The following is a 26149-nucleotide window of genomic DNA, read 5'->3' on the forward strand; positions in this document are numbered from 1 at the left end:
GAATCAGTCACGAGTTGACGAATTGGCATGTATCAGATGAGGAATCATTATCTGATCATCGCTACTTCTTCTTTGAACATTCAAATGTAACTGCGCAGACTTTGTGTTTTAGGAATCCCCGGTCAACAAAGTGGGAACTCTACATTGAATTGGTTGCGACCAAATTTCATGGATATTCTCCGTCCATTGAAAATCCGAGTGATCTGGATGATGCCGTTGATACTACAACATCTTACATTATGGAAGCTTTTGAAGAAGCATGTCCTCTGCGGTCTGTAAAGACTACAAGAGGGACCCCATGGTGGAATTCCGATCTGACTAGACTCAGGAAACAATGTAAAAGGAGTTGGAACAGACGCCGTTCAGCTGGATCAGAGTCGTTCAAGTCGGCTCGCAAGGCTTACAAGAAGGCTCTTCGTTCTGCTGAACGATCCGGCTGGAAAAACCTTTGTACAAATGTTTCCAGTTTGAGTGAAGTCAGTCGGTTGAACAAAATCCTTGCAAAATCTAAGGATTTCCAAGTGAACGAAATTCGCTTACCTAATGGTGACTTCACTTCTTCCGATGAAGAAGTTTTAGAATGTTTATTCAATACACACTTCCCCGGATGTGTGGACATAGCATCTACGGATGAACCAAATGTCTTTTCATGTAGTTACGAGTCTCTGGCCTCGGCTCGCAGTATCGTAACTACTGAATCGATTCAATGGGCACTTAATAGTTTTGCTCCTTTCAAATCTCCAGGAGCGGATGGGATTTATCCTGTTCTGCTCCAAAAAGGATTTGAGTCTATCAAACATGTTTTGAAAAAGCTACTTGTAAGCAGTTTTGCTACCGGGTACATTCCCAAATCCTGGCGTGATATTACTGTAAAGTTTATCCCAAAAGGAGGACGTGCGTCGTATGAGGAAGCGAAGAGTTTTAGACCAATCATTCTGACCTCTTTTCTTCTGAAATGTCTGGAACGCATTATCGATCATCACATCCGTGATGTTTATTTGGCAAACATGCCTCTTCATGTGAATCAACATGCTTACCAATCTGGAAAGTCCACTGTGACTCTTTTACACAAAGTTGTATACGATATCGAGAAAGCATTCGCTCAGAAGCAATCGTGCTTGGGTGTTTTCTTGGTTATTGAGGGTGCCTTTGATAACGTGTCTTTCGATGCCATATTGGAAGCCGCACGAAACCATGGGCTACCTACAATGATTACCAATTGGATTCATCAAATGCTCAAAAACCGACATCTCTTCTCGACATTGCGTCAAGCAGCGATTCGAAAATTGAGTGTTTGCGGATGCCCCCAAGGGGGAGTCTTGTCACCACTTTTGTGGAATCTCGTAGCAGATACGCTATTGAGGCAACTCAATAATTGCGGTTTTCCAACTTATGGATTTGCCGACGACTATCTAGCTCTGATAGTTGGTATGTGCATAAGCACCCTATTCGACCTGATGCAAAGTGCTCTTCAGGTAGTCGAGAGTTGGTGTCGCCAATATGGCCTTTCGGTTAACCCGAATAAAACATCTATTGTTCTTTTTACGGAAAGACGAAACCGCGATGGAATTCGACCTTTACGTCTTTTTGGCACTGAGATTAATGTGACTGATCAAGTAAAGTATGTCGGAGTCATTCTAGATTCCAAACTTTTATGGACAGCTCACATTGATTTCAGAGTCAAAAAAGCTTGTATGGCCTTCGGTCAATGCCGGCGAACCTTTGGTAAAACTTGGGGCCTCAAACCCAAATATATCAAATGGATTTACACAACAGTTGTTCGACCAATATTGGCATATGGATGTCTTGTGTGGTGGCAAAAGGGCGAAGTGAGAACAATCCAATCAAAATTGGGCCATCTCCAAAGGATGTGCTTGATGGCGATGTCTGGTGCGTTCTCTACAACTCCCACAGCAGCGCTCGAGGCCCTTTTCGACGTTGCGCCACTACACATATATCTTAAACAAGAAGCACTTTCTTGCTCTTACCGTTTATGGGTACTGGATCTACTGGAGAAAAATCCAGTGAATCGTAGATCTACACACACTTCGTTGTTTCCACTTTTGGTGAATTGGGACAAAATTGTCCTTGCTCCAAGTGATCTCACAATTGCTTGTAACTTTCCTTACAGGACATTTACCACACAATTCCCTTCACGGGAAGAGTGGACGTCTGGCTATTTGGAAAGAAGTATATCAAACAATATAGTATGTTACACTGATGGCTCCCTTCTTGAAGGTAGAGCTGGTGCAGGAGTATATTCTCGTGAGCTAAGGCTGAATCAGTTTTACTCACTTGGTAGAAACTGCACCGTTTTTCAGGCGGAAATATTTGCTCTTATGTGTGGAGTGCAATCAGCACTTCAACAGCGCGTAATGGGTAAAGTCATATACTTCTGTTCAGATAGTCAGGCTGCTATAAAAGCTCTCGCTTCGGCCAACTCAAGGTCGAAGCTTGTTATCGCATGTCGAACTCAAATTGAGGAACTGAATTCAGTCAACTCTGTAAACCTTGTATGGATACCTGGCCATTCTTCCATCGCTGGAAATGAATTGGCTCATGAGCTAGCTCGCGATGGAGCATCGCATGACTTCATTGGCCCTGAGCCGGCTATTCCAATTTCGAAGTGCTGGGTGAAGCTTCAGATAAACTCTTGGGCGGCAACTCAGCACAAGCAATATTGGAATAGTTTGGAGTCGTGTCGTCAAACAAAATTGTATATTACTGAGCCATCTCCAAAGGTGGCGAAGTATTTAACAAATCTGTCAAAGCAGAATTGCAGTCTCTTGGTCAGAGCGTTGACAGGCCACTGCCGACTCAACTATCACATGGCAAATATTCAGCGTGCTGACTCATTTGTGTGTGATAGTTGTGACTCCGATTATGGGACTTCGTATCACCTGATATGTAACTGTCCAGTTTTTGCGCAAATGCGATTCCAATTACTTGGTAAACACTTATTAAGTGAAACTGAATACAGAAGCCTGAATCTTCAGGACATCCTGTTATTCTTAACCCGCTGTGGTAATGAGCTATAGGCTCTCTTTACGCTCATGCGTTTTGCAGTGCCCTTTTTAGGGCGCTGTTCGAACCCATTGTGGTATGGAGCTACATGCTCTCATTTCGCTTATGCGATCTTCCCTCTTCAAGGGATCCCACTCCTATTTCCTCCCATTTTTCCCTTCCCTTTCCTCTCCCATCGGGTAGATGATGAAATAGGCTCAAATATGGCGATGGCACAAATCTCCCAACTGGTGGGGAACGTGCCTTTGGAGCCGGCCTTCTGATACCTGAACCCAAGGCTTTATGTAATCACATGTAAAGGGTCATCCATAGATTACGTTTTTAGGAAGAGGAGGAGGTTCAGGGAAACGCAACGATTCATACAAAATATTCGCACTTTTCATAAAATAAATGAGGCCAAGGTTGAGAGGGGTTGAAAATTGTACAATTTATCGCGGTTTATGGACGTCCCCTAACGTTTCAAGGAAGCTTCAATAAATGCGTCAGGAGGTGAGGTGTAGGTTCAATGGTTTGTTTCGTATAATTTATACAATAGGGGGTGTCCATGAGATACGTGTCACAAAAACATACTATTTTCTACAAAAACCCCGCCCATCCGCCCTACTTCACACTTTTTATATGGAGCCTTCAAAAAACTTGTATGATTCGTCACATCTTGCAGAGCACCTCCTTCCTCCTAATAACATGACGTACTTAATGTATGACCCATATATGGTTCAGCTAATCGGCAGCCAGTAGTGATAGCTGGCGACTTTAATGCATGGGCAGTGGAGTGGGGTAGCCGCTGCACCAATCAAAGAGGCCAGCTATTGTTGGAATCCCTGGCCGCATTAAATGTAGAGCTGGCAAATGTGGGTACAGTGAGTACCTTCCGCAGAAATGGTGCAGAATCGATCATCGACGTGACGTTTTGTAGTCCTAACCTTTTAGGTACCATGAACTGGCGCGTTGATGACGGTTATACTCATAGCGATCATCAATCGATTCGCTATAGTATAATACCAGGCGGGCGGAAGGCAGCGCGATGTAACTCGACCCAAGCCCGAGGATGGAAAACAGCGCGCTTCGACGGCGAAGTATTCACTGAAGCCCTGAGGCGCGAACGGAACACTCTGGACCTAAACGGTGAAGAGCTAGTTGCTGTGATATCACAAGCGTGTGATGCTTCCATGCCGAGAAAAGCCCCTCCTAGAGAGAACAGGCCGCCGGTGTATTGGTGGTGCGAATCAATTGCAAATCTTCGAGCAATCTGCCTTCGGGCTAGACGAAGAATGCAACGCGCACGCACAGAAGCAAAAAGAGAGGAACGCGGTGCAGCATTCAGAGAGGCAAAGTTGGCTCTCAAAAAGGAAATCAAGAGTCGAAAACGGGCATGCTTTGAAAGTCTATGCGAGAGTGCCAATTCTAGTCCATGGGGTGACGCCTACAGAGTGGTAATGGCTAAGACCAAAGGAGCCATAGCGCCCGTAGAGAAATCGCCCGAGTTGCTGCGATCGATAATCGATGTACTCTTCCCGCACCATCCCATAAACCCATGGCCCCCAGCGCCGTATGCGGCAGATGAAGGAGAAGAAGTGGCGAGAGTGACGAACGAAGAGCTGGCAGAAGTCGTGAAATCATTCGCGTCAAACAAGGCACCGGGACCCGATGGTGTCCCGAATGTTGCCTTAAAAGCGGCAGTGAACACGGATCCGGACATGTTCAGAACCACGATGCAACGCTGCATAGATCAAGGAATCTTCCCGGATGTATGGAACCGACAGAAATTGGTGCTACTACCAAAGGCGGGGAAACCACCAGGTGACCCGTCGGCGTATAGACCTATCTGTCTACTAGATACGACGGGCAAGTTATTGGAGAGGTTGATTCTCAACAGACTAGTACCGTATACGGAGAGTGCGGACGGCTTGTCCAACAACCAGTTTGGATTCAGAAAAGGTAAATCTACTCTGGACGCCATCCAGTCGGTCGTTCAAACAGCTGAGGTGGCAATCGAGCATAAAAGGAGCGGCACCCGTTACAGCGCGGTTATCACTCTGGATGTGAAGAATGCGTTCAACAGCGCAAGCTGGGAAGCAATAGCACACGCGCTTCACCGCCTCAAGGTACCGGTGCAGTTGTGTAAGCTTCTAGAAAGCTATTTTGATGGTAGGATTCTACTGTATGACACAGAGGAGGGGCAGAAAAGCGTTCGAATTACCGCGGGAGTACCTCAAGGTTCAATCCTGGGCCCGCTGTTATGGAATGCGATGTACGATGACGTACTGAGGCTGCCCCTTCCGACGGGTGTTAAGATTGTTGGCTTCGCCGATGATATCACCCTAGTGGTCTATGGTGAATCGATGGAGGAAGTAGAGTTGACAGCAGCGCACTCTATTTCCCTGGTTGAGGAATGGATGAAGTCTAGGAAACTAGGACTGGCCCGTCACAAGACTGAGGTGGTGGTGGTCAACAACCGCAAGTCCGAGCAACGGGCGCTTATCTCGGTAGGTGATTGCACCATAGAGTCCAAGCGATCCCTTAGGCATCTTGGGGTAATGATCGATGACAAGCTGAGCTTCGCTAGCCACGTTGAATATGCCTGTAAAAGGGCATCTACGGCTATAGCGGCTCTTTCGAGGATGATGTCTAACAGCTCTGCTGTAATTGCCAGCAAACGCAAGCTGCTGGCAAGCGTGGCGCTATCCATACTAAGGTATGGAGGACCAATCTGATCAAAAGCGCTTAGAACGAACAGAAACCTAAAGCGGTTGGAAAGCACGTACAGGATAATGTGCTTAAGAGTAGCAAGTGCATACCGGACGGTATCTAAAGAGGCCGTGTGCATCATAGCCGGGATGACGCCCATCGGGCTCATCATCAAGGAAGATGTTCAATGCTTCAACCAAAGGGGTACCAGAGGAGTCCGCGACACGTGTAAAGAGGAAACGCTCAGAAGCTGGCAGCAGGAATGGGATAACTCCACTAAGGGTAGATGGACCCATCGGCTAATACCAAATGTGTCAGATTGGTATGGTAGAAGCCATGGGGAAGTGAACTTCCACCTGACGCAGTTTCTGTCAGGACATGGTTGCTATAGACAGTACCTGCATAGGTTCGGGCACTCAGAATCTCCTGCGTGCCCCAATTGTGCTGGTGTAGAGGAAACAGCGGAGCATGTCGTGTTCGATTGCCCCCGTTTCATTGTTGTGAGAGGTCGCATGCTCACTACATGCGGAGGGGACACGTCCCCCGACAATATTATAGAGAGAATGTGTGCGGATGCCGAGTGCTGGAATGCAGTAACTACGGCTGTCACTCACATTATGTTAGAATTGCAGCGTCTATGGCGCGCCGACCAAGAGTTGGCTGCAGAAGATTAGCCCTGCCGAGGCTGGTCCCTTGTAACATTGTTTAAGTCGGCTAGGAGAAGCAGTTTGCCTAGGCTACTTCTGCTACACGTGTTGTGCTATATGCACTGGTCCCTTCCCGAAGAAATACCGTAAGGTGGTTCCGGGGAGATGAGGGTCTGAGTCCAAGGGTCATGTCGATGCACTGTTCACCACTTGAGCAATTCTAAATGAATTGCTCATGCACAGTGCATAGGCTGGTTTTAGCGGGTCGTCGTTGGTGCGTCATCCCCGCATTCCCTGAGTTATCTTCTCAGGGGATCTGTTTGCAGATTTCCCCCTTGTAAAAAACAAAAAAAAAAAACAACAAAAAAACCCATATATGGTTCTTGATCTATTTCAAGGCCCATACTGCCGTTGGTTCTACGCATATTTGTCCCGGGGTCCATAAGGGTGACATAGAACATGGGACAAGTAGGCGTAGTTCACGTGTTATAAGTAACGAAGATTATCAAACGGTAATTTTTGGAACCGGTTGTTTTCGTTCTAGTTTTTGACCAATTTGTCCTTATTTTAGCAACTACCTTCCCCGTTCCAGCGCAACGTAGTTTTCAAACCTTTCCCTTGTTTCATATCACGGCAAAAATACATTAAACTAAACAATAATGCTTAACTATAGATTGAACTCAATCGCCGGTTTTATTTTCTACACTAACTAAACGCATAGCAAAAGTGACTACCGGATGACGTCATTCAAAACTTTTTCCGAAGGTTTTAACTTTTATGTCCTCTCTAAAACGCTTTTTTCATTTAATTGAACTATTCAATACTGAAACACTTGTATATTTTAAACTTTAGCAATTATTTGTAAGGGCGTCAAATAAGGAACATAGTGCGTCAAATTAGGCACATTGAAGAATTGATGCGTCAATTAACGAACCTAATGTGTTCCACAAAAAGTCAATCAAACATGAAGAAAAAATCGTTTAATATTTTTTTACTGATTTTTGCCTAATTTTATAATAGTTGAGGTAGCATAGGTTCAAATTTTAACAAAATCGGATAAATTTAGACGATTTGACAAGAGTTTGAATTTAGAATTTTCTTAACCGCGTCAAATATGGTACGTCCACGGTAGCTGGTTCTCCAGTTTTTCCCTTTAAAAATTTGAGGTGTGACTTAGATTTATCTTTGCCTTTGATAAATGAAAACTTGGTTTATTATTATAAAACTCTCTCAATCAAGAAGAGTTATGTTTTGTGTTATAACATAAAATTAAGATAACAACTAGAATAGTAAGAAATCAAAAGAGTATCACTTGTTAAAAAGGAAAGAAAACAATCAGATATGCAAATGGATTACTATTTTAGTATGCTATGGTGGCAGTAGATGAATTTGTATCAAGATATGAATGAAACAAATATCGAAATGCGGGTAAGTTTCGAACACAGCTACTACAAATGTACGCTCAAGCACCATAGAGAAACAATTATTCTGATGGCGTGATATATACTGACAAATCAAAGAGACCAACTGAACGTGAATTCCGACAACTTGCAAAAGTACATGATAGCAGGCAAATGTGGCAAACAAACAACTACTGGTAGAAAATGTGTGAAGTTTCTGGCATTATGCGCTCAGCTTATGGATTAACTAGATGGTAGACTATATGTTTCTTTGTAATTGCAATCGAAGGTAGCAAAAAGGCTCTCCTGAGTGGTGTGATGGGAAAAAAACAGAAAGAAAATAGAACCTAAAAATTAGGAAACAATATCCGCAGAATTGTCGTTCTATGAAAAGCGAGAAAGGCTGGCTGAAGTTGTTTCGCTGTTGCTGCTGTTGTCCGTTCTAGGTTTTGTCTCTTGGAAAGATGTGTCTGCATTTTTGTTCGCGTTTCTCTTCTCTTGCTCTTAGTTGTTTTCGATGGAAAACATATATTGGCAACAAATGATTCAACGTTTCAACGAGATAAATTTTGATAAGAAATGGAAAAATTGTGAGCGAAAATTTAATCGTTTCGGGGCAAAATTGTAGTAAAAGTTGGAATTGAAATAACGAAATAAAAAGAAATTGAGAATTGTTGTTCGTAATTTGAAAAAAGTGGGGAATCAAAAAAGAGAATGAAAAAATAATACTCAAGAAAGCTTTACTACCTCTTGCAACTGACTAGTAGTGTTCGTACATACTCTTCGGAACGGCTTGTTGCGTTTGGGATTTTGATTGTCCTCGTTCGAGGGTGCCGTTATCGGAGGCGAGCTGGCACGCATCACCTTGGAGATTTCGAGGGTGTCCTCTTTGTTCTGGGGGAGACCGGCCTCTGCGCGGTACTTATCTGGGAAGGGACAGGTATTTGTTACTAAAGGCTACTAAGTCTATGCATGACAACTTACCTTTCAATGTCTTAAGGGTATCCATTCCACCCAGCGATACGAGAGACACCTTCCACAGAAGCAGCAGCACTTTCTTCATCGGAAAGTGCGGAGCCAGACCACTGCAGAACTTTGTGATCATTCCCAGTAGTTTCACCGAAAGCAGCTCATCTCCAATGGGATATGCTGGAAAAAAAAAATAGAAATAAGTAAGATTTAGAGTGTTGTTTTAGTCAACCATGAAGAAATTCCATCGTAAAGTCCTCTGTATTCGTTGTGTTAGGATTTTCCTTGAAATTTCTAAAACTGTCTTACAAGTCTTGTCCAAAACTACAATTTCCATCAGTTTTTTGTTTTAGAATCAGAGGATTTTACGTATTCTCGACAGTCTAAGTCGATGCCGCGCTTTTTTTTTTGTAATTTTCTTGGACATAAGCAGCAAATTACGTGTTTATCGGTTTACATTTATGCCCTGCTCAATCCTCTATCGATTCACACCGACAGACTTTATTAAGTGCTTTTTGGAAACGTTTATACAACGCTTCGAACATCAAATGCCAGTGTAACTATTGTCGGCAGCCGCGAGGCATGCAAATCTGTTCGGCAGTTCCAAATCAGCCGCATTTTGAGGCGTACCTATTCATTTGTATTTATATCATGTCTGGCGGAATTGAATCATCTCAATGTTTTCATTTAGACGAATGGTGCCTTAAATCACCCTAGCTTAGTTTACACTGACTAGACATATCTATAGATATGGTTACTATTCCGTGATTGATCGAAATCAGTAAAAATGCACAAAGAATCTATTAGAAGTCCAGCTAGGATTGTCAATGATCTTCTTCAGTGTGCATAATTCAGTGCCTCTATTGATATAGCGCCAATAACCGCTCCGGCTACGTCCTTGTAGTCAAGTGGGATTGGGGGAAGGAATATTGGTGCATAACCTTCGCTACTCGAAAACCGTGTTTATCTCTGCATCTTCATAAAAAATACTGGAAGGAATGTTTGTTAGTGGTGAGGATCGTTGGGTCACAGGATTCACTTTGATAAGTGATTAGACCATGATAAACAATCATTTGTGAAATATAAAAATGCTAGTAAATATAATGTTTTTAGTAAAATCGACAAGAACAAAACGATTCTATAACATTCCCCAGAAAACCATTCCCCCGAAACCCATTCCCCAGAATTCCATTCCCCAGAATCTCATTCCCCAGAATGTACCATTCCCCAGAATTTCACTCCCCAGAATGAACCATTCCCCAGAAAACCAATCCCCAGAATGGACCATTCCCCAGAAAATTATATACCTACTTTAAAGTTTTGAAATAATCTATTTAAAAAACTTGAAAATTAAACTCCATACAAAGTTGTTTACAAGTACATGAGGAGATTACCATTGGTGCTGCTAATTATGAACACTTTACGCATAATTCAAATTTCATTTGCAAATGAACTATCACAGTAGTTTCACTTTTATTGGCACTTATGAAGACTGATAGATCAGTCTATGGGGAAACACAATATCCAATATTTATTTGAAAGAATATACAACTCTGCACAAAATAGAGCTACACCCTTCTTTCGGTATAGTAATTTCCAAATGTATAATTTCACATGTATGTCCAATTTTTATCAAATGTAGTGATGTATGCAGCTTTTCATCAATGTTTTAAGAAGGTGCATCATCTCTTACTTTTTAGGGCTACACCGATTAGAATAAAGACGTTAGTATCATATTATACGTTTCCGATATAATGATTAGGGGGAGATCCCCCAGTACCGGACACTTAAGCCACTAAATTCATGATTCGAAAAATATTGGTTTTATGTGCTCGTGTTACCCATTTCTGATAAATATTATCATTTTTATAGTGTACAAAAATAAATTTGAAAATATAAGTATGAATTTTGACATTGCATTTTGATGATGTATTTTAGAACCAAATTGATCGATCTTGAAAGGTGGCACCCAATACCGGACACAATCTGGAAATGCTTCGAATTCTGTAAATTTGAACATCATTGAATGTGTTTACTTTAGAAATAGTATATAATTACCAATTCAATGCATTTGCAACATTTACAAAAACAATTTGAGTATATCGTAGTTTGCAAGATGTCCATCAAAAACCTCTTTCTTATATGATGAAAAATAGCACATTTTACGATGTTGTTCTGAATGTTCATTTTTCCTAATTTTATTGCATGTTTGATACCATGGTCGACGGAATCCATGAAAAATGAATGTATTTTGAGACACTCGTGCAATAATTACAAAGATATCATATAACAAATAAGGCTGTCCGAAACTGGGGGACAGGAGGTGCTTAAACAAAATTGTAATTTGTCCATATTTAGTCCAATCATGGTACAAAATACATTCATACTATCAAATTAGGATCATGTTCGAATATGCTTGCGTGATCCAAAGTATTTTTTCATATTCAAAATAATTACTAAATAGGCTCAAAATTAAGGCAATACGTCAAATTTTATGAAATTTTCAATCTTTTGTACTTTTTTAAAAAGGCATGCATATTTCAAGGATGTGTTATTCTACGCAAACATTAGTCTCCATAATAGCTTCCTTTACTACTAATACACCATCTTGATTGGACGATGATTTCTCAATGTTTTGACTTTGTCCGGTATTGGGTGCTGTCCGGTACTGGGGGATCTCCCCCTACGTAAACTCGGCAGAATAAAAACTTACTATTCTGCACATTAAAATGATACGCCCTTCTTTGCGTCAAGTCTAAATTACAAATGACTTGTTTAATTTTGCACAAAATAGTGATACACCCTTCTTTCAGTCTTATCCTGTTGACGATATAGACAAAATTTTCCGTAAGGATACCAAATGGCAAGAAGGCATTTGGCATGATTGATTAAATGATCAAGGACCATTTGATATAATGGTTATTTGGCCAATGACCATTTGGCATGACATGAAGAACATCCTTTTTGTAAAGAAGGAGCATAAGTATGGCTGGATGGCAAATGGCTTTATACCAAATCATTTTATGCCAAGTGACCTTATGCTATATGGGCTCTCCATCGATATATTTTGCCTATATCATTAATGAGATAATACTGAAAGAAGGGTGCATCACTATATATGCAAAAATAAACATATAGTCTGTATATTTTATGGAAATGTATTAAAAGAAGGGTGTATTATTATAATATGCAAAATACTCATGAATAGGGGGATTAGGGGCATATTGGACACATTAGGTAAATACTTATTTTACATAGAATGGAAATATGTTTCTTTGCTCTAAAATTAAATCCACCGCTTCCTCCGCTTTGCTTATAAACTAATTTGAAGCTGAGAAAAAAATATAGTAGAATTTCAGTGGACAAATGAAGCAAAGCGTAAACTTTTATACCGTCAAAACGTTCATGTACAATACAGATTTCGTACAGTTTATAAAGTTTTTTTGAAATATGCATATTCCCAGAGAGTAAAGGGGATGTCCATTTCGCCCCGTGTGTTCATTATGTCCCTAACCCTCCTACCTACATATTTGTTTTGTCACATCAGACCTTAGCCTGTCACATAAGTGACTCTTCTTCCTCTTTTCTGGCGTTACGTCCCTACTGGGACAGAGCCTGCTTCTCAGCTTAGTGTTCTTATGAGCACTTCCACAGTTATTAACTGAGAGCTTACTACCGTTATGTCACCAGTCACCGTGCGGCCTCCATTCACCGTGCACACATACAAATTCTTACAAAATATTCATATAATTTTCACAAATTATTCTTTTGTCAGCAAAATAAGATAAAACTGATAAAATGAAGTAGTTTTTGTCACAAAGCATTCTGAAAAACCTACTTTATGTAGTCAAAATCATGTGAATTCTGTTCGATAATGAGATTTTTCAACACTCTTAGTAGAAACGTCAAAAAATCACATTTTTCATTTTAACGTTAGAGTATGAAATTTTTCAAAATTTCAACAAGTTTACACTGTGGATGCTATTAGTAAGATGTAATTCATCGTGTGAGCAATGAGATTTAATGCAAATTAGAATTTTTTATTGCTTCTCAGTCGAAACCCAAATGCACGGTGAATGGATCCTTTTCAATATATATGGTTCCTATTACCGTGCATTAGTTTAAAAGGCGTGAAATTATTCGGTAATATTAGATTTATTGTTATGTCGTGATTAAACAACTTCATATTTAGTTTTTTGGTGAATATGGAATGGTTTGGACAATACAGTCAAACCTTCTATTACGATTTTAATGAAAAAATAATGATTTAGCCATTTTTTAACTTTTTATGGCTTTTATTGTAAATGAAGATTTGAATACTCTTAAAAATGAGTGCGCACACTAGTAGGAACATAGTTGCTCCATCAACAACGTTTCTTCAAGTTACGAAATAAAATCATGAAGAAAACTATACGCACGGTGAATGGTGCACTAGTGTGCACGGTAAATGGTGACATAGAACGGTACGAGGCGACCTTAACATGACATTTTCATACATAATTTTCAAGTAATTTTTTGCTATACATCACTAGTTTTAGATTTTTCCCTGAATAATGATATAATTGCACGCTACGTAGCGGTATTCTAGTACGCTTCAAATTATTTGGAAAAGTTATACAATTTTTTGAAGTGCAGATTTTTCTTAAATGCACGGTGAATGGTAGCTTGACGGTATGCCAATGACCATTTTTGAATGCGTATATCGTGTGGCAGGTACGAAGATACTCTATACCCTGGGAAGTCGAGAAAATTTTCAACCCGAAAGTTCCTCGACCGGTGGGATTCGAACCCACAACCCTCATCTTGGTGTTGCTGAATAGCTGCGCGTTTACCGCTACGGCTATCTGGGCCCCCACATAAGTGACTCACGCAAAGCAATAATTAAAAAAAGAAAAAAATGGATATTCATATACCTTTCTGGGGAATGGTGCATTCTGGGGAATGGTGCATTCTGGGGAATGGAATTCTGGGGAATGTTACATTCTGGGGAACGATTTTCTGGGGAATGGTTCATTCTGGGGAACGGAATTCTGGGGATTGGTTTTCGGGGGAATGGTTTTCTGGGGAATGTTATATAATCGAACAAAACAAATGGAAATAAATTAATGCCAACACTTGGAGTGACAAACCATGTAATGTATGTTCAAAGTTTGTTCTTACCGTTGTCAGGACGGAAGCATATGTTATCATATTTTATTTATTTGAAAGAAAAAGCATGAAACGAGCGCACTAATTTATAGTCCATACTTGATTCAAAAAAGTTTGGAGCAAATCCAAACGCACCCATTACATACTCAATATGAGCATTCCAAGTCAGCTTTGCACCCTAGATCACTCTCAAGTATTTAGGGTCTACCACAAAAGCCGAATCACAAAAGGCCGAATCACATAAGGCCGAATAACAAAAGGCCGAATAACAAAAGGCCGAAAGCACAGAAGGCCGAAACATACAAAAGGCCGAATCACAGAAGGCCGAATCACAGAAGGCCGAATCACGAAAGGCCGAATCACAGAGGGCCGAATCACAAAAGGCCGAATCACAAAAGGCCGAATCACAAAAGGCCGAATCACAGAAGGCCGAATCACAAAAGGGCGAATCACGGAAGGCCGAAATTTTAAAATAAATTTTAGTGAAAGCTACAAACATTCAGCACATTTTTCTACAAAAAAAGGAAATTTTTACAGTAGGGTAAAGCGGGACAAGATGCACAATGAACATTACTAGCTGAATAAGAGTGTATGGTTAGTGTTTTTTGGGTTCGTCAGCTGGTCTATTCTTAGCTGACAAACCCAAAAATATCTATAATTGGAGCTTAAGTAGTCGCGCTGTTGTATTTTGTACAACATAAGTGTAAATACCTTGCGAAAAAAGGGTTTACAGTGCCTGTTCGATTTTGGCAACATCCCAAAAATTTTCATGTTGCCTAAAATGAAACGTTCCAAAATGTAATGGTTGTTTTTATTAAAACTTGTATCACCGTAATAATGACCACGAATTAAATTAACCTTAAGAAGGCCCATAGAACCATTGGAATTGACAGGATTTGTGACTGACCATGATCCATTTTTGGGTACATGAATTTCCGTGTTGCCAAATTTAAACCAAGTCAAAATCGTACGGGCACTGTACGATGAAAAGTATTGTTAGTAAACTTAGTATTCTTATGATCACTTAACACTTGTTATACATCTCAGAAATCATTCTCCTGCTTGTTGCGTGAAAGACTATGTTGGCATTATACCGGGCAAACGCTTGCTGTCCGAACTCGCTGTCGCTCGTCGGACCTAAAAATGGAAAAACATCCTCTGTTTGCATTATACCGGGCAAACGCCTGGATTTGCTATTTGCATGACACCGAATAGATGCTATACACAACCTTCGTATATCCGAGATTTCGGCGGCCTTCTGCCGCCTCAGTTCCTCTATCCTCAATGCGCATGTAAATTTTGCACTGTTTATTAACATGACTGCATTTAAAAAAGCATGGACTTGTTCTTTTCATATCCAAGCTTTATTTTTTAGGTTTGTAACTTTAATTCGGCCTTCTGTGATTCGGCTTTTTGTGATTCGGCCTTTTGTGATTCGGCCTTTTGTGATTCGGCCTTTTGTGATTCGGCCTTCTGTGATTCGGCCTTCTGTGATTCGGCCTTCTGTGCATTCGGCCTTTTGTGATTCGGCCTTCTGTGCATTCGGCCTTTTGTGGTAGGCTAGAATGTATTCGGCCTTTTGTGATTCGGCCTTCTGTGATAATCCCAGTATTTAACCTGTTCACTAAGGTGCATTTGAACTCCTCCAAGCTTGAAAGCTTTTAGGATGAACTTCCTTTTCCTTGTGAAAGGGACAATTACTACTTTTGAAGGAATTATGCTAAAAATCTCTCCAAAATACACCAAGAATGAGTAACATTTTGAGCCAGTTGCATTCTTTTCGAAAAGATATTGTCAAACTTTTCTTTCACTATAATGACCATGTCATCCGCAAATCTTCTCTACGACTAGGGACCACTATAGAAGTGAGTAATCCACTTGATAATATTCATGTCAAAATTTCTTTTCTTCATGGAGCATGTCATGGAAGAATGAGAAGCGTTGTAAAAAGCTCCTTCAATGTCGAAGAATGAGAATCGAAAGAGTTTTTCTACTTTTGTTACGAGGGTATGAAGTGCCGTAACAGTTGACTTACCAAGTTTATGAGTAAACTGCGCGTCAGATAGTGGACACTTCTGCATGTATGTTGAATTGATAAACTCATGTAACACTTTTTCCATAGTCTTCAACAAAATGGAAGAAAGACTGATGGGCATATATGATTTCGGATGCGTTCTATCCTGCTTTCTGATTTTTGAAATAAAGATTACTGATGTACAAATGGATGGAACATAATTTAATCTTAGGCTAGCCTTTTACATCTTAATAAGAGACGGCAAGGCTGGAAAGATCTCACCGCGTTTTGACGTAGGACTACGTCTTTCTTCTCTATACAGGGATAAAATTGGAATTTAATAAATGTTTAATAACTGTTTTAAAAGGGAACGTTTATTTCAAGCAAATCTATCAATAGGGGTGCTAGAGAAAAGTTGACGTCATTTGCTTTTCACTCTCCGCTTGGATCGCATCTCAGCAGGCAACAGATCGGCTTGCTCTGACCGGGCGTGCTTCTCCGAGGACCCCCCCCCCCTCCCGTTTTTCTTGCTTCGCTCAAATCAAACTGACCGTCGACCGACCGAGAGAAAAAGCCGTCCGAAGCCAAAGCCATCACCGCTGCCGCCGCCAAGAAGAAGTGAAAGCAGTCCACAGGAGAATGAGATAGTTGTGCCCGACATCGCAGCCCTAAACGAACGGAACGGGTCCTCCCTGCAGGTGATCGAGAAATACATCGGCGGAAACTACAACTGCTATGCCAGCAAGATTGCAAGATTGGCAAAAAGTGAAGTGGAATCTCAGGAAACTGTGGCTGTGGCTGGCATCCGAGAAGGAGGAGGAGAAAAACAAGGCAGTTGCTAAGCAAAACCCCACCAAGTTTCAAAGACCGGCGCGTCGAAGAAGACCCCGAAGAAACCGCCACCGCCACCGGAGGATTTCAACCAGTGCGCCGTCAAAATATGTCCGTGTTACTCGAATTCAACAATTCAATCGGCCCTTTTAAGGGCCAACAAATGTATACTAAAGAGTTATTTGTGTAAAATTTCCTAATATGATTGAAGGAATTTTGGCTTGCAGTCTTTAATCCTTAATTAAACCTAGAACCAACAGTGATAGACCAAAATTAGTAAAATTTATTCAATGACACGTTAGTACAATTATTATTTTGTTATATTATATTCATATTTTAAACCATTCCTTAACAAAACAGTGATACGAATACGACAGATTGACGGACATATGTTAAGACAGACATTATTGACGATAAACAGATCACTAGTAAGTACAGCACAAGACAAGAACTATGTAAACTATCTATTATGTAACAACAAATTTTCAGTTTTCCCATTGAAGAAGGCAAAATACAGTTGCCGAAACGTCGGACAGTAGAAAAACACTGTTTTAATTAAGGATTAAAGACTGCAAGCCAAAATTCCTTCAATTATCAAGTTCCAGTCGATCCTTCACTAATATTAAAGATGGCGACAAGCACGTATCATAGTTTTTTCCACAATATTGACTTACGTTTTGGTCGAACAGTCACACTGCTCATGAAAAACTACGCTTCTAACAACAGAAAATTGGCACACATGGTTTCTCGAAAAGACTTCTTAATTAATTGTAGAAAGTCGGGACTATTCCCAGCCCATATCAGCAACACCTTCAGGTGCACATACGAGTTACTTGAGGAACAAAGCCCATACGCCAATACATTACACAAACAAACACAAAAGTTCCAGAAAGCTGTATTAAATATAGAGATTAAAAATACATTCCACAAAATCAAGCAACTAAGAAGTGAATTATTGTCCGGAAAACAACAAGTCATCCAAAGAACTGACCAAAACACGCACAACTCGTTCTTGTTTACCCAAGAAATCGCATATCACCGAATATTCAACCAGAAAGTATGCCAAACGTCCCGAAAACTTCGCAACCTACGGAAACAAGTCGGAATCAGAAACGCCCCGCAAACCCCGTCCAGTAATCCACAAGCCATCTTCAACGCAACTGAAATCAGTATACCGAATGATGTAAAGATGATTCTCAGCCTGAGTCCTAAATTTGCTTTGCCATACAAGTCGTTTACAGACACTCCCATGTACCACCTAATGGCTGAAACAGAGTCCATACTAAAGCTACATCCAGATAAAAGAGTACAAGATAGAACCCGCTGCATGATAACCAACGCCATCCACAACTACATCAATCGATGCATCTCCAGCAACAACAACGATCCAGATTCCAAAATCATCAACAAAGCCGGTACTACTACTGTAAAGTTTCTTAAGGAACATCCAGAAATTTGCGTACTACCAGCTGATAAAGGCAACCGTACTGTAATTATGAAGTTACAAGACTACGAAGCAAAAATGGAATCACTACTCTGTGATACCAACACATACAAACCGCTTAAAAGAGACCCCACATCCGTACACCAAACCACCAACAACAGAATTGTAAAACGTCTACAAGACCTCCAGCTGATCGACTACCGTACTGCCGCTACCCTCAAAACCACCACCGCCACCTGTCCACGCATCTACGGACAGCCTAAGGCACATAAACCCAACCTCCCACTCCGACCCGTTGTCCCTGGAATGACAAGCCCTAGTTACCACCTATCCAAGTACGTATGTTCCATACTACAATCAGCCATAGATGCCGAACACAACGTAAGAGACTCTAATAGTTTCTGTACGTACATCAACACGATAGAAATTCCCCCTGGTTTTGTAATGGTGTCTTTTGATGTGGTATCACTCTTCACTAACATTCCACGGGAACTAGTAAGACGTGATATCATAAACAACTGGGACAGAATCCAACCTAATACTTCGATATGTTTGGATCTGTTCTTAGAAGTAGTGGAATTCTGCATGTCATCTAGCTACTTCGTTTTTCGAAACAAGTACTACGAACAAATCTCTGGAGCTGCCATGGGGAATCCTTTATCCCCTGTATTAGCTGACTTGGTCATGGGAACACTCATCACGAATGTCATGCTTAAAATAGGAAAGTACATCAAAGTCCTGAAGAAATATGTAGATGACCTCTTCCTCATCATACAAGCTGACCGACTACATGAAATACTACAAGTTTTCAACTCATACCACAACAGTATACAGTTCACATACGAAGAAGAGTCTGATGGCAAGATCCCCTATCTCGACTTGACTATCCTCCGACAACCCGATAACACGATAAAAACTCAATGGTATATCAAACCAATTGCCTCCGGCCGGATGCTAAATTTCCACTCGATGCATCCCATGAACCAAAAGCTCAACGTAGTACACAACTTCATCCATCGTGTCTACTCATTGTCCACCAACCTGACCGACGTTGAAAAACAAGAAATAGTAAAAACAAACCTACTGATGAACGATTACCCCACAAGCCTAATCAACAGATGTCTAGCCCGAGCAAACAGCACCCAGCGAAATGATACCGTCACCTCTACGGAATACAGCAACATTGAAACCGTATACAGATCATTACCATACATCGCAACACTAACACCCAGAATCATCAAACTAATAAAAAAGAACTACCCCGACATATCCGTAACAGCAAGAAACAACAACACGATCAGTAACCTGTACACACGCATCAAAGATCCCTTGCCAATGAACCACCGACACAACGTAGTATACCGTCTGCAGTGCAAAGACTGCGATGGCACCTACACAGGAATGACGAGTAATCTCCTGAAAACAAGAATGTGTGGTCATCAAAGTGACCAAAACAAACTTGAGAGACTACTCACAACTGGACACTCATACGCAGATGAAACAGTGACCGCTCTCAGGGAGAAAACAGCCCTCATCGCTCATTGTATTGACTATGAACATAGATTTAATCTCACCAATCCAACAATAATAGACGAAACACACAAGAAAAGTACATTACCATTCTTAGAGATGATCTGGATACACAACGAAGAAACAAATGTAAACAAACGAACAGATACAGAAGGACTCAACACAAATTACACCGAAATTATAAATAAAATACATACACAGTCACAACACAACAATAGACATAGGCAAACTAACAGAACCCCACAGTAAACAGAACAGAGTGCACCTAGAACCAACAGTGATAGACCAAAATTAGTAAAATTTATTCAATGACACGTTAGTACAATAATTATGTTGTTATATTATATTCATATTTTAAACCATTCCTTAACAAAACAGTGATACGAATACGACAGATTGACGGACATATGTTAAGACAGACATTATTGACGATAAACAGATCACTAGTAAGTACAGCACAAGACAAGAACTATGTAAACTATCTATTATGTAACAACAAATTTTCAGTTTTCCCATTGAAGAAGGCAAAATACAGTTGCCGAAACGTCGGACAGTAGAAAAACACTGTTTTAATTAAGGATTAAAGACTGCAAGCCAAAATTCCTTCAATTATCAAGTTCCAGTCGATCCTTCACTAATATTTCCTAATATGTTTACCACATACTTGCTATAATCTCTTAATTCATCTCGTAGCACATCATACCGTCGGGATGCAATATCAGCGTAATGCTCATCTTGTACATCCCTTGCCAAGACTTCAATTTAATATAGCCTATTCTTCAGATCAGAAAGCGAACAATACGAAAAGGAGGAACATCATCTGCTATTTTAAGGGTATAAAGCATACCTTCTTCGTCGAATTCGGCTTCATTCTATTTTCGCTTTCGAGCTGGTAAGAGGTCCGCCGAACCTGCTCAGCTCCTCGCTACCTGTGCCACAGAGCTCTTGATCATCAAGTTGCTGCAAATCCAGCGTCCGGAAAATCGCTCAAGAGTTCTAAATTGGCTCGCGCTTCCAGAATTGGCAGGTCATGTCTTGAAGGACGTAGAGCCAGCAAAAGTATCAGGTATCAGGTATCAGAAGGCCGGCTCCAAAGGCACGTTCCCCGCCATTTGGGAGATTTGTGCCATCGCCATATTTGAGCCTATTTTATCATCTACCTGATGGGAGAGGAAAGGGAAGGGAAAGATAGGAGGAAATAGGAGTGGGGTCTCTTGAAGAGGGAAAATCGCATAAGCGAATTGAGAGCATGTAGCTCCATACCACAATGGGTTCGAACAGCGCCCTAAAAAGGGCACTGCAAATCGCATGAGCGTAAAGAGAGCCTATAGCTTATTACCACAGCGGGTTAAGAATAACAGAATGTCCTGAAGATTCAGGTTTCTGAAATCAGTTCCACTTAATAAGTGTTAACCAAGTAATTGGAATCGCTATTACGCGAAGATTGGATAGTTACATATCAGGTGATAAGAAGTTCCATAATCGGAATCACAACTATCACACACAAATGTATCAACAAACTGAATATTTGCCATGTGATAGTTGAGTCGGCAGTGACCAGTCAAGGTTGTTATCAAGAGACTACAATTCTGCTTTGACAGATTTGTTAAATACTTAGCCACCTTTGGGATGGCTCAGTAATGTACAATTTTGTTCAACGACATGACTCAAAATTATTCCAATATTGCTGGTGCTGAGTTGCCGCCCAAGAGTTTCTGAAGCTTCACCCAGCACTTCGAAATTGGAATAGCTGCCTGAGGGCCAATGAAGTCATGCGATGCTCCATTGCGAGCTAATTCATAAGCCAATTCATTCCCAGCAATGGAAGAATAGCAAGGACCCATATAAGTTTTACAGAGTTCACTAAATTCAGTTTCTCAAATTGAGTTCGAAGTGCGATAACAAGCTTAGACCTTGAGTTGGCCTAAGCAAGAGCTTTAAAAGCAGCCTGACTATCTGATATATTTCTTTACAAATAGCCAGACGTCAACTCGTCCCGCGAAGGGAGTTGTGAAGAACAAAGTGACAAACAATTGTGGAATTCACTCGAAGCAAGGACAATTGTGTCCCAATTCACCGGAAGTGGAAACATTCAAATCACTAGGATTGCCAATGGACGGAGAGAATTCATAGAATTTGGTCACAACCAATTCCCAGTTTGTGGAGTATATGTTCATATAGAGATGTAGCGATGATCAGATAATGATTCATCATCTGATACATGCCAAATCGTCAACTCGTGACTGATTCTGTTCAAGCAGAGCATTATGTCTAACACTTCTTCTCTAGCAGATACCATGAAGGTTGGGCGATTGGCAGGTCATGTCTTGAAGGACGTAGAGCCAGCAAAAGTAAGTGAAGGTTCCAGAATTGGCCCTGCAGGAATCGATGCGCCAACGCAAGATTTGTACGAGATAACTGAAGAAAATCAGCCAAAGCTGCTCGTAGTAGCGCCCATAGTCATCGCCACCGTAAACCTCATCGGACGAGGAGGATTCCAACATGTGCGCCGTCAAAATGTGTGCCCGTGTTACTCGAATCTCACCGTTCAATCGGTCCTTTTCAGGGCCAACAAATGGGTACTAAAGAGTTAATTGGGTAATATTTCCTAGTGTGTATACCTGTAGTATTCAGATATTAAGCAATTACATTACACTAAGCTACTCCCAATCTGAAGTAGGCCATGAAATAAGACCTGACATTAGACTGATTAAGAACCATAACTCAATAAACGCTTAAACTGATAACACGTATTTTACTAAAATACCACACACTTGCTATAATCTCTTAATTCTTCTCGTAGCATCATACAATATCGGATTTATTATGAATAATTGACAATTGCCAAGAGGGGCCTTCCTTAGCCGAGTGGTTAGAGCCCGAGGCTACAAAGCAAAGCCATGCTGAAGGTGTCTGAGTTCGATTCCCGGTCGGTCCAGGATCTTTTCGTAATTGTGGAAGTGCTCATTGAACACTTAGCGGAGAAGCAGGCTCTGTCCCAGTGAGGACGTTACGCCAAGAAGAAGAAGAATTGATAATATGGCAAATTAAAATTTACGGTGGCGATGACGATATCGATGACTGGGGCACTTCTCCGAACGGAGAGCTCCTTACTGTTCTTAAATTCACAAACCGTTACATTCTGAATTATAACTAAAGGAATTTTGCAACTATGACAATTGACTTAAATTCAAATGCAGCAAATCACATGGCGTAGTTAACGACATGCGGTCGTGTCTTGTACACAACCCCCACTGATTTTTTGAAGTATTTGACACCCGAAACTATTGAAAAGCTTCCAAACCAAATGACAGATCTCCCTTAAAACCATAACGTAATTGGATACTCACAATCACAGCACCTATCATCTATCATCAAACATCCTATCATCTGCAAAAAGCTACCACACTGTTGTTAGAGTCTGACCCAGGATTGATCACAACTTCGTCCATAGTAGTCCTACGTCAACCCCGCGGTAATGTACCAGACATTACCCACCCCAATTTTTTTACTCTTGCATAAGTAAAGATTGCGTCAGCTAGATTTTGTTCGATGATTCCTGTACCAGAAGATAGGGTCTCTGCAGAACATCTTTCATGTTCAAAAGTTCTTGTCCGAATCCGTACATAAAACTGACCCATGGAAATAAGCTTCCATGGTTAAATTTAAAGTTTCATGAGGTGTTTCTCGACCATGTTCAAACGTATGATCTTCAGTAAGAACTTTTTGAAGTCTTGCGACTGTAGGGGTATTGCTTCTGTTTTCTCATGTTTGAGCCCATGATCTTCTTTTTGATTTTCTTATTTCTTTATTATATTCAGTTGGAGCATTCTTATACAGCCCAATCTGAACTTTGTTTCGCCTTGTCGAAAAGCTTACGTTACTTTACCAGCTTAGAGTTCCACCACGGTACGTCTCTAGTAGAAGAGGAATGCTTGATAGAACAATTATTTTGGAAAGAATGGATAAGGTTCTCATTTACCTTTTGAGAAATCAATTCATATTGTTGCCAGTTGTTTTCCGAAAAGCTATACATGGATAACCAACCCCGCTCCATTCAAACATCATATGATGATCAGACAACAATGTTTCATTTGACGCATGCCAGTTTGCAATAAATTGCAGCATTGCAAATCAGTGTCAAATCTAAAACTTCCTGTCTGATGGCATTTGGAAAAGTAGCTTCACTTCCCTAATTACATATTGTATATATGTTACTAGCACATCGATAATCCAAAAGAATTATATTTTCGAAACATACCAACATATGAATTACTTCATCCAAATAAAGAGGAAATAAACATGTTAAACCAACATCAATATCAACATTGCTATCTTTCCGCAAAATTATCAATTGGCGTTAACAAACATACATAATTGCAAATCTGAGACAGTGAATATAGACAATCAAGCTATAATTTCATCGCTATATTTTCTTGAATTGCGTACATTTAGTCAGTTTCGCCGGGATCGCGAAGCACCCGGAATTTCTACTTCTCGTTCTAAACTTCAACCTTATCAGTCAGCTACGGTGCACTTGGGGAGTGGAGGAAATTCCCAACCCGAAAGATACTTAATCGACGGAATTTGAACTCACGACCTTCCGCCTGGCCTTGCTGAATTGCTGCGCATTTGGGCTCCCATGTTAACATTTAAAATTGTTTACACAGGGCTGATATTGGCTTGAACATAGGAACTTTAAGGACTTCATGACTGAAATAGGATGTGGGGACGGTAGAATGAAAACCGCGACGGATACTTGGAAATAAAACTCTTTATTTTCTCGAACGTGTTTACACGGTTGCGTCTTGTATTTAACTGTCTTATTCTACATAGGGTTGTTCGCAAATTCTGATTGCGCATAGGGTGGCTCCAAAGGGTACCACCACATACGCCCCCCCAGTTACACCATAAATCGAACACGGTGTCCTGCAGGAGTAATTACTGTGTGATGATCATCTTGGGGGTAACTTGATAAATTCTGATCACAAATGAAAGCAGGCTTTACTCGATCAATGGAGACTATTTGATTCTTTCCGAGCACATTGATTTCGAAATATTTATCGCTTCGTTTCACCACTTCGTAGGGTCCCTCGTATGGTGGTTGTAGTGGTCGCCTAACAGCATCAATTCTGACGAACACGTGACTGCAATCTTTCAATCTCGGATTCATGAAAACTCGCAACTTGGAGTGACGTGTGCCTTCTGAAGCCTTCAAACCCGAAAACATCTGATGTAATGCTTTTGCAAATTCCGTGCGGTCAACATTCGGGGCAGCTGAATCGTTGACCAAACACGAGGTCCGCTGCCGAGCATTTAGAATCTTCACGAAATGCAGACCTTAATCCAAGCAGCACTAAAGGGAGCCGATCGTGCCAATTCTTCGGATTGGTACACATCAATGCAGCTTTCATGGTCCGGTGAAAACGCTCCACCATTCCGTTTGACTGTGGATGGTAAGCGGTGGTGTGAATGTGATGTACTCCGAGAAGGTGCGTTAGCTCCTGGAAAATTTCCGACTCAAACTGACGGCCTTGGTCAGTAGTGATTGTTTCGGGTGTGCCATATCGAGAAATCCATTCGGTGTATATGGTCATTGCTACCGTTGGCGCAGTTATGTCCTGGAGCGGTATTGCCTCTGGCCAGCGAGAAAATCGGTCGACCATTGTTAGCAGATACCGATACCCTTTCGATGGCGGTAGAGGCCCCACCAAATCAATATGAACATGCCGAAATCTAGCCTTTGGCTTTTCGAAACTTGAAAGCGGTGCGACGGTATGTCGAAATATTTTCGACCTTTGGCATTGCTGACACATTCTGACGAACTTCGCAATATCTTTGTTCATCGATGGCCAAACAAATCGATCAGCGATGAGTTTCCTAGTGGTTCTTATTCCAGGGTGCGCTAGACCATGTAGCTGACTCATTACTGGCACACGATGTTTTTCTGGAAGATAAGGTCGAATGCAATTATTGTTGGACACATCACAATATATCGGTGAAGACAAAGACGGAAACCGACGCTGCTGGAGGTTAAGGGACGTTTTGTTGGATTTCAACAAATCCTGCAACTGATTATCAGCTGCTTGATCATTTGCAATCGAATTGAAGTCAAATTTTGCGACGATTGCATTGACTCTTGACATGGCATCAGCAACGATGTTGTCCTTACTACTGATATGGCGTATATCTGTGGTAAATTCTGCCACATACTGCAAGTATCTCTCTTCGTGAGGGAGACGGCTGCTTGGATCTGTTGTCATAGCATACGTCAGAGGAAAATGATCGGTGAAAATCGTAAACTGGCGTCCCTCTACCAGGTGTCTAAAATACTTAACCGCGAGTTTTGTTGCCGTAAGTTCCCGACCAAAAGTGGAATACTTCTGTTGACTTGGGGAAAACTTTTCGGAAAAGAACCCTAACGGTTTCCAGATTCCATTTTCAAGTTGCTGCA

The 26149-nt window shown here is 41.0% G+C and overlaps 1 protein-coding gene across 3 annotated transcripts in view; it reads right to left on the bottom strand.

Annotated features, from left to right (window-relative positions):
- LOC5569704 (striatin-interacting protein 1 homolog) overlaps positions 1-26149 on the bottom strand; it is a 64950-nt gene that overhangs the window by 26215 nt on the left and 12586 nt on the right. For 2 of the 3 annotated variants that reach the window (XM_021848175.1, XM_021848174.1), the window contains 2 exons: positions 8744-8908; positions 8507-8685 (listed from right to left, as the gene is read on the bottom strand). In XM_021848175.1, coding sequence (XP_021703867.1) covers positions 8507-8685; positions 8744-8908 — 344 coding nt within the window. The remainder of the gene's footprint in view (positions 1-8506; positions 8686-8743; positions 8909-26149) is intronic. The other variant, XM_021848176.1, reaches the window with a different exon arrangement.

Source organism: Aedes aegypti, chromosome 2, assembly GCF_002204515.2.
Source record: "Aedes aegypti strain LVP_AGWG chromosome 2, AaegL5.0 Primary Assembly, whole genome shotgun sequence".
NCBI classification, from domain to species: Eukaryota; Metazoa; Arthropoda; class Insecta; order Diptera; family Culicidae; genus Aedes; species Aedes aegypti.